General features: G+C 43.8%; 1 protein-coding gene across 1 annotated transcript in view; it reads left to right on the top strand.

Annotated features, from left to right (window-relative positions):
• The window catches only part of Nploc4 (NPL4 homolog, ubiquitin recognition factor), a 62,119-nt gene that overhangs the window by 15,392 nt on the left and 36,873 nt on the right, over positions 1 to 9,854 (top strand). Inside the window, exons 4-8 of the mRNA XM_005407271.2 lie at positions 2,067 to 2,243; positions 4,561 to 4,609; positions 5,456 to 5,550; positions 7,758 to 7,881; positions 8,427 to 8,606. Coding sequence (XP_005407328.1) covers positions 2,067 to 2,243; positions 4,561 to 4,609; positions 5,456 to 5,550; positions 7,758 to 7,881; positions 8,427 to 8,606 — 625 coding nt within the window. The remainder of the gene's footprint in view (positions 1 to 2,066; positions 2,244 to 4,560; positions 4,610 to 5,455; positions 5,551 to 7,757; positions 7,882 to 8,426; positions 8,607 to 9,854) is intronic.

A 9,854-nucleotide genomic window follows, 5' to 3' on the forward strand; every position in this document is an offset into this window, starting at 1 on the left:
TTTGGTTTTTCTCCGGTACCGGGAACCGAACTCACGACCTTGCACTTGCCAGGCAGGCGCTTTGCCGCTGAGCTAAATCCCCAGCCCCTTCATTCTTCTTTTCTGTGTACCTTGCTGACAGTGTTTAAATATTTGTCAGAAGGTCTACTGCAGCCTTTTTCCCCAGGCTGTGAGCCCTCTGTCTACACGTAGCTCTCAGTGTGCTGCGCATGGCTCCTGAATGGAAGTGCTACTTAGCCGTGCCAGTCCACTCCTGCAAGTCACAGTGTGGGCTGATGACCCTTCACACAGAAAGTAGCAGCACACCAAATATTGCCGTTGGCAGAGTCTTCAGGAAATAGTACATAAGCAACCTTGGAAACAACAGAAAAGGGCCGCTCCTGAGAATTTGCCCATAAGAGAAGTACCCAGTGTCCCGCTGTAAGCATGTGTTAGTGTTCACAAGACCAAAACTGGCAGTGTGCCCTTCAGTACAGGACAAAGTTGCCTTATTGGAGAGTGTACACCACCATTAAAAATCACACTTGCACATGGACAGTTGAACTTGAAGGTTTATTTATTTTTATTTATTTATTTATTTATTTATTTTGGTCTTTTTGAGATGGGGTCTCGCTCTGCAGTTCAGACTGGCCTTGAGCTCACTTTGTATCCCAGGCTGGTCTTGAATGCGCAACGATCCTCTTGCCTCAGCCTCCCGAGTGCTGGGATTATAGGCGTGCACCACCACACCCGACTTGTACTTGAAGGTTTATGAGGGTGTTGGATGAAAGGAACAAGGTGTGAAAGCGATGCCTTCTGTAAAGTGGGGCTCCCCATGCCTGTGTATATGTGTGTACCCTGGGTAGAAAGTGATGCCCCCCCGCCTTGTGGTGCTAGGGTTGAACCCATGCCTGTGTATATGTGTGTGCCCTGGGTAGAAAGTGATGCCCCTGCCTTGTGGTGCTAGGGTTGAACCCAGTGCCTTACACTGTGCTATCACAGCCCCTCACCCCTCATTTTTTTTTGAAACAGGGTCTCACTGCGTCACTAAATTGCCCAGGCTAGGTTTGAATTTGCTGTCTTCCTACCTTAGCCTCCATAGTACAGGTGTGTACCATGATGACCAGCTGCTTTGATACCCTTTTGTAAAATAGCAACCCCTGTCCATTCTAGGTCTGCATACCTATGTGACATGGGTAGAAAGTAATGTCTTTCTTGAAGCAACTCTCCACCCCCACCGTGTCCATGTGTACATTTGTGTGCACATGCATCCACATTAGGTTGAAAGCAATGCCCTTTTGTACAGCAGTGATCTCACTTCTCACTTCATCTGTATCTGTATTTGTGTGCAAGCTGAGTTGATCAGTATAGGCAGGGAGCTGAACAGAGGGCTCAAGAGCAAAAGGGGGGCTACAGGGACTACATAAATGGGCAGGAGGAGAGGTTGCCCTCAAGACCCAGAGTGAGCACAGAGGTGATTGGGTTCATGTGTGCAGAGTCAGACAGGCACATGGCTATATTCCACAGCTTTAAAATAAAATATAGGAGAATTAAATTAAACAAAACTGCTGATTATTTATTTATTTATTGAGACAGGGTCTCACTATGCAGTTCAGGATGGCCTTGAACTCACTTTGTAGCCCAGGCTGATCTTGAACTTGCAGTGATCCTCCTGCGTCCGCCTCCCAAGTGCTGGGATTACAGGCGTGTGCTACCACAAGCAGTGGCTCCTGATCTTTTAATGCCAAGAAACAGAATTCTGGTCTCTCACAATTGGAAACCTTTATTTAGTTTTTGTCTTTTTTGAAACAGGGTTTTGCTATGCAGTTCAGACTGGCCTTGAACTCACTTCGTAGCCCAGACTGGCCTTGAATTTACAGCAATTCTCCTGCCTTAGCCTCCCAAGTGCTGGGATTATAGGTGTGTTCAACCCTTGTGGTACTGAATTCATGCCCAGTTCAACCTTGTGTAAACCTTCAGGATGGTAGCATTTGCCTTTTGCAGATGTCAGAGTTCACATGTCTAGGTTGATCTGTGCACCTTCGGCAGTTAGATAGGATGGCATTCACTTTTTGTCCCTTGAACAGGCATGGCGATTTGTTGTTCCTGTTTCCCTCAAACCTTGCTGGACCTTCATCCGAAATGGAGACGTCAGCCTCAGTAGGGTTAAAGGCCTTTGGCACTCCCAATGTGGTGGAGGATGAGATCGATCAGTACCTCAGCAAGCAGGATGGGAAGATCTACAGAAGCCGGGACCCACAGCTGTAAGTGCTTTGTGGGGTTCTGGGTTGAGCCTGTGGTGGTTGGAATGGGTCAGGTCAGATGGGAAATACTGTGCTGATAACATGATCCTTGTTAATAAGCATGTGATGAAGATGTGAGAATTTTGAGTTTGACCATCTATTTTCAGATTATATTTCCATATGTTATTTGTTAGCCTTTAATCAGTTGGAACCTCAAAATGTGCCACATCAAATGTTTTAAAGTGTTGGGCTGCTAAGGAATTTGGAAGGTATTTGGGCAGGCAGAAGACTTAAAGTAAGCTTCTACCTGATGCTCCCAGGATATGTGGACCTTGGGGGGCAGAAAACAGGAGCAGTTGAAGGGACCAAGGGCTAGGTGTCTGCCAGGTGTCCTGGCCCCTCAGCAGTGGCAATTTGGCTTTGGCATTACGTAGTGTGAGCAGTTGCAGCCTCTAGCAAGCATCTTATCCGGGGAAGATACTGCTCCTTGGAGTAGTCACTCTCTGTTGGGGTTATCTCAAGTACTTTTTATGTTTTCCTTTTTAAAATTTTACTAGCACAGTACATGTTTGCAGTATATGCAGTTTATAGTCATCTTGGGGAATGGTTACATGTACATACTACAGATTCTTTTTGTGTGTGTGTGTGTGTTTTTGAGACAGGGTCTCGCTATGCAGTTCAGGCTGGCCTTGAGCTCACATACGTAGCGTAGCCTAGGCTGGTCCCTAACTAGCAACAATCCTCTTGCCTCAGTCCTTTGAGTGCTGGGATTATAGGCGTGCACCACCACACCTGGCCTACTACCGCTTCTTTCTTTCTTTCTTTTTTTTTTTCAATATTTAGAATTTGAGTACTTTTTCTTTCTTTCTTTTTTTTTTTTTTTGGTGCTGGGAATTGACCCCAGGACCTTGCCCTTGCCAGGCAGGTGCTTATTCTGCTAAGCTATATCCCCAGCTGTGAATACTTTTTAAAAACACCAGTTAGAAGCATCTGAGGTTACCCTCAGTAATGTTAAATTATCTGAGCAAAGACTTAGTTTCTGAAGTGGAGTCCTTTTAAATGCATTGCTTTGTAAACGTGATGAGTGCTGGCACTGAGACAGTGGGATTTCAAATGCTGCATTAATAGCTTTGATGTCTTAGGTGAAAGCCACAAATGCGCTCAGTTGCATTTGGTATGGAGCCACTTAGTGTTCATGGCTGTTACTGGCATGCCTTTTCCTTCTAGTGTCCTAGTGTCTGCCCCCTGACAAGGTCTGGCCTTCATAGCTTCATTAGCAGCCTTCTAGTACATGTGTGCACAGGTATATATTAATTCTGACCCAGCATCAGTAGGGGAAAGAGGCTATCTGCTCTGATGTGTGGAGTGCTTGTTCTTTCTTAGACAATTGTGACCCCATTTAGAACAGGATATGACAGAGCCCTGGAGGGACCACAGCTTGACTTTCCCAGCAGTCTCACTACTGCCCTCGAAAACTGAGCACTTATGTCCAAGTTACCATATATGTTAAGCTTCTGGATGGAAAATGTTTAGAACCCATGGAGCCAAGCATCTCTTACCTGTTTTTCTAAAATGGGCATGAAGTGGTACTTACTTCAGCAGCACATATACTAAAAAAATTTGAAAAAAATTGAAACAAAATGTGCGTGAAGTGGGTGTTTTCCAGTCAGGTTATTCATGCACCACTGTCAGGATTTTTGCCAAATCCATGTACTACCAACTGTCTCATTTGAGTAACATTTTTATTACTTAAATTGACTTTAAATCTCATTTGTGTTTTTTCTTCCTTTGAGGTTAGAGATTAAACTTCCGAGCCTTGCGCATGTTATAAGCATTGCTTTTATTTTTAGTCTCATTTTAAGAAGTTAAAATCCGTGAAATGGGGGGGGGGATTTAGCTCAGCGGCACAGCGCCTGCCTGGCAAGCGCAAGGTCGTGAGTTCGATTTCCGGTACCGGGAAAAAAAAAACAAAATAAAATAAAATCCATGAAATCTCAAGTTGATATGCTGGTCAGTTTTTTCCTTGTAAATACTAAAGTATTAAAAAGGTTTATCCATGTGCCATCTAAAATTTCTCATGGGTAGGGAAGCCCTTTACTAAAGTATGAAATACATTTTAAATATCAAAAATGTGGCCCAGCATGGTGGTGCACACCCATAATCCCAGCACTTGGGAGGCTAAGGCAGTAGGATCACTGTTAGTTTAAGACCAACCTGAACAATGCAGCAAGACCCTGTCTGAAAAAGCCAAAAGTAAGTAAATATCAAAAATGTTTTGGAGGCAGCAACAGAGAAATAATCTGCATATTGCTGTGCCTTTCTTTGCCTGTGTTCTCAGATGCCGTCATGGCCCCTTGGGAAAGTGTGTGCACTGTGTCCCGCTAGAGGTGAGTTCTCGGTTGGGCCGCATGGTTAGCCGCTGATAACAAAGCTGTCCAAGCGCTTTTTGAGTCCCTGTACTTGAATGTTGTGGTTAAAGAACTTATCTATTTATTGCCCTGGGCCTCATAGTTGCACTAGTGCAAGTGGCATAAGGAGGCTGAGCCTTTATTTATGGGAGTGACCTTCTGGGTGGATTATGAATGGCTGAAGCGTTTGTGCTACTGTGATGAAGGGACACGATGTACAGTGGGCTCCCTGGACAATCCTTTTAAAATTTTGACAGAGTAGAGCCTGTTGGCTGATGCTTATCATTGTTTTGATTTACTGCCCTGAATCCTGCCTGCTCTGCTGCTTTGTCCTAGCGAGGTTGAAGTTACTGTGATAATGCTGACTGGTAATGGGGATGCTGAACTCATGGCAGCATTGCCAGCCTGATTTTCTTTTCCATGAGGCCCCTCTGGCCTCATTTGTGCTTTTTTTTTTTTTTTTTTTTGGTGGTCCTGGGGGTTGAACCTAGGGCCTCACCCATGCTAAGCAAGTGCTCTGTCACTGAGCTTTGTACACTTTATGGCATGACTTTCTGCAAAATTTTCCTCGCACTTAATCTGGTTTATGAGCATTTATTGTTTTGTAGAGGTTCATTTAATCTTGAAAAGATAACTGAGAAGTGGTGAACTTGATTCTGATTTAGAACAAGGTGAGCTAGGTTATGTCCTGGATTTCATCTTGTGTGCTGCCCCTGTTCACACCTTGGAGGCTGCACTGCCTGGGCTGTTGCCCTGCACAATAGGGTCCCTGTGCCTTTTGGCCCTTCAGGCACATGACTACTTGTTCTCCATGTATTTTGGCAGCCATTTGATGAGGACTACTTGAACCACCTGGAGCCTCCTGTGAAGCACATGTCCTTCCATGCCTATATCCGGAAGCTGACTGGAGGGGCTGACAAGTAAGCAGCTACAAGTGGCCTCTGCACACATGAACTGCATTTTCTCTCTTTACCACTTGTTGTTTACAGCTAAGCACAGAGCAACTGAACGTTGAACTTTGCTGAATTGGAAAAGGTGGGGAATCCATGGGAGTCAGCCTAGTGCATATCCACAGTGCCCAGAGCTGGGTCAGATGCCCAGGTGGATCCTGCCACTGCCCTTGGTAGTAGCTTGTTGGTTTTGCAGGTCTGAGTGCGTCCCCTGCTTTGCAGAAGGACCACTGCCTCGTGATTCTCCAGCTCAGCCATTTGAGCCCTGGTGGGCCCATTGCCCAGGATGCTGCTTCTTCATCAGTTTTGATTTCACAGCCATGGTAATAGCTGAAATTACCTTTCTGTGGACTACACTCTAGTGCCTCAGTATTTGTGTTCCACAGGCAGGCATGAAGCCTTCTCTGAGTGTTTGAGGGCAGATGGTAGCAGTGGTCAGAAAGGGCACTTTTATTGAGAGCATATAAAAGTGAACATTAAAAGAGAGTGAGCATATAAAAGAGAGCATTTTTATTTCTTTAACATACATCAGGTGATGGGCTGGGGATTTAGCTCAGCGGCAAAAGCGCCTGCCTGGCAAGCGCAAGGTCGTGAGTTCGGTTCCCGGTACCGGAGAAAAACCAAAAAAAAAAAAAAAAACATACATCAGGTGTTCATCTGTGCACACATTCTGTGTGCCAGAGTGACAGATCTCAGCTATAGTTCTTTTTTTTTGTTTTGTTTTGTTTTCTGGTACCAGGAATTGAACTCACGACCTCATGCTTGCCAGGCAGGCGCTGTGCTGCTGAGCTAAATCCCCAGCCCCCTCAGCTATAGTTCTGTAAGTCCTGTTAGTATGATAAAGGGAGACAACAGCTGAGCCCATGTCAGCATTTTGTGAACAATATCACATTCTCCAGATAGTAGCTTTTCCTTGACAACCTGCTGACATTCTAAAATGAATTTTCAAAAAATGTTAGACCTGGCCAAAAAACTCCACCAGAGACCTAGTCTTTTCTGTGAGTGGGAAAAGATACAGGACACTCTGGACCAGGGACCAAGGGAGATGTACTGCAGTGAAGGGAGCCTCATAAGCCTTGTCAGCCTGGGTCAAGGAAAATAGCCTGAGCTGGACAGCGTGCAGGCCTGGCAGTAGTGCCACTGCCTATTAGGTGCACAGAAACCAGTGTGCCCTTGACTTGTGAAAATAGAATGGTCAGTGAACAAGGCAGTATGTATACCTTTTAGCTCAGGTTGGCCATTCACAGTGTAAATGTATTCAGAACATCGTGAACAGCTGGGTGCAGCTGTAATTCTAGCTCCTCAGGAAGTTCAGAAAGTTGGATCACAAGTTCGAGGCCAACCTGGGCAATTTAGAAAGATCTTATCTCCAGATTAAAAAGGGCTGAAAGTGTAGCTCAGTGGTAGAGTGCTTATCTAGCATGTTTGAGGCCCCAGGTTCAATCTCTAGTATTACAAACAAAAATAAAACATCATGAGCACCAAAAATATGTTCAATTTTTATTTTCAAAGCAAAGAAAAAAATGACATTGTAGACCTTAAATCCATATAATTGTCAGTTATAGCTCAGCCAAGTTGGGAAAAAAGGAAAAAGAAATAAAATGGAATTATTAGACCATTTTGTGAATGAGAAAACTGATATTCCTTATACAGATTCACCCCAAGTTTAGAGCATAGCCCAAGACTTCCTTCTTGATAGTCTTCTAACAAGTTTTCTAATTGTGTGTGTGTGTGTGTGTGTGTGTGTGTGTGTGTGTATGTGTATGTTTTAGCTAAAAGCAGAATGAAAATATCACCATTATGTATCCTAATTAGGTTTTTCTGATGAATGAGAATTTTTCTACAAATGTATAAGACCTGGGTTGCTAATGTCATAGTTGTGAGTGGCATAGCTTCAATCGATAGATATTCAGCAGTGTTCTTGAAAACCTCATGGATACATGGGTATAGCTGAAAATAGAGACCACATTTCTGTGGGAAGAGAGCCCTGTGTCCCAGCACAGGACAGAAGCTGGACTGTAGAGTCCTGCCAGAGTGATTTTAGCACACGTGCCCCTATGCTAGGACCCTTGACACCTGCCAGAATAGGGGTGTGCATGAGCTGCTTCACACACCTCTCCACCTCCTGCCACTTTTCACTGTTGCACATGTGCTCAGTTGCTTCTCTTTTTCCTCAGGGGAAAGTTTGTTGCCTTGGAGAACATCAGCTGCAAGATAAAGTCAGGGTGTGAAGGACACCTGCCATGGCCTAATGGCATCTGCACCAAGTGCCAGCCCAGTGCTATCACGCTGAATAGACAGGTAAGATAGCTTGTGTCCCCCTGGGTTTGGCATTGCTGAGAGGTGGATGTTCTCTTGGAGAGAAGTTGCCTCCAGAAGAGTGGTGTGCATGGCAGAATCTCAGGTGTTTTGTGATCTATCACTTGGTGCTGACTATGTAATTTGTAAAATTTGTAGCTCTTGCTGGTATGGTACAGGAACTTTGGTTCCTTTTTTTGTGTTTGTATGGAGGCAGAATTTTCTTGATGCTCTGTAGCTATGATTTTGCCATTGTTGTTGTTAGTACTGGGTTTTTTTTTTTTTTTTTTTTTGGTTTTTTCTCCGGTACCAGGAACCGAACTCACAACCTTGCGCTTGCCAGGCAGGCGCTTTGCCACTGAGCTAAATCCCCAGCGCCTTATTTGCTCCTTCCTGAAAACTGCTTGTTTGCTCTAGAGATTGGGAAAACTATCCCCCTACCCGCAAAGAACTAGATAAAAGAAACTTTGGAATGGTTAGTTTTAGAACAATGAATTAACGTTTTCAGCGGAATCTTTTTATGTAGCCCACTGTTGTTAACTCTACAGAAATACAGACATGTGGACAACATCATGTTTGAGAATCACACTGTTGCTGACCGCTTCCTTGACTTTTGGAGGAAGACAGGGAACCAGCATTTTGGGTACTTGTATGGACGGTACACAGAGCACAAAGACATTCCTCTTGGCATCAGGGCGGAAGTGGCTGCAATTTATGAACCACCTCAGGTACATCTGTGCAGGATTTACAGTTATTCTGTAACTGTATTTTTTTGTTTTGAAGGCTGTGTGGGTTGCACCTTCTGTTTGCTTCCTCATTTGTGTGCCTTCTCTTTCTACACAAACACACATGCACATCCACACGAATGTACACAATATTAGTTTCCTGAATTAGTGGAGAGTAAGATCCTGGCCCTACTATCTCAGTATATATATCCTAAGAGTATAGATAGTCTCTGATATGCTAGCACATTTAATGACCTAAGGAAGTAGAACACATTCTGACTCAGCACCTGAAGCTGCTGTCTGAGTTCTGGGTCTGCACTTGGGCCCAGTACTGTGGAACAGTAGCTTCAGGTCTTCTTTATAGTTCTGTGTTTTCCACATTGTGAAAGGCAGCTGTTCTAAGAGCTATAGAACTTTAAAAAAAAAAAAAAAACAAAACAGAGCTATAGAACTGGTAGGATGTGAGTACCACACATCGATCCAGGCTATACATCATCCAATCTCAGAATAACAAAAACATTTAAAACTATCACCAAAATAGGGCTGTAAATGGTAAAAAGTTTTAATGGGGCAAAGATACATTCCTCTGGGTGTCACAGTTACTGCTTTAAAGCTACTGAAAGGTTGGGTGTGGTGGCACATTCCTATAATCCAAGCATTCAGGAGGCTGAAGCAGAAGGATCACCATGAGTTTGAGGCCAGCCTGAGCTACGTAGTAAGACCCTGTCTCAAAAAAGTGAAAAAAAAAAAAAAAAGCTACTGAAAGATACTTTCCATGTGATGATGCCACTAAACAGGTATCCATTTTATTCTTAATTTGTAAAAATTGGTCTCTATAGGTTTATGTAAGCTTCAGTTTGCTTTATAATTACATGCATTGTTTATATAATGTGTTTCATTATATGTTTTGTTATAAAAACAAATAATATACTAAGTATAGTAGTGAACACCTGTAATCTCAGCATTCTGAGAGAGTGAACCAGGAGAGTCACAAGTTTGAGTCCAGACTGGGCAATTTAGCAGAATTCTGTCTCAAAATAAAAAATGGGTTCCGTCCTTAGGATCTCAAAAACAACAACAAATACAAAAGTAACACTAAGCCGGGCCTGGTGGTGAACGCCTATAATCCCAGCACTCAGGAGGCTGAGGCAAGAGAATTGTTGCAAATTTCAGGCCAGCCTGGGCTACAAAGTGAGCTCAAGGTCAGCCTGAACTGCATAGCGAGACCCTGTCTCAAAAAGACCAAAAAAA

Source organism: Chinchilla lanigera, unplaced genomic scaffold, assembly GCF_000276665.1.
Source record: "Chinchilla lanigera isolate Chin_1 unplaced genomic scaffold, ChiLan1.0 scaffold00105, whole genome shotgun sequence".
NCBI lineage: Eukaryota > Metazoa > Chordata > Mammalia > Rodentia > Chinchillidae > Chinchilla > Chinchilla lanigera.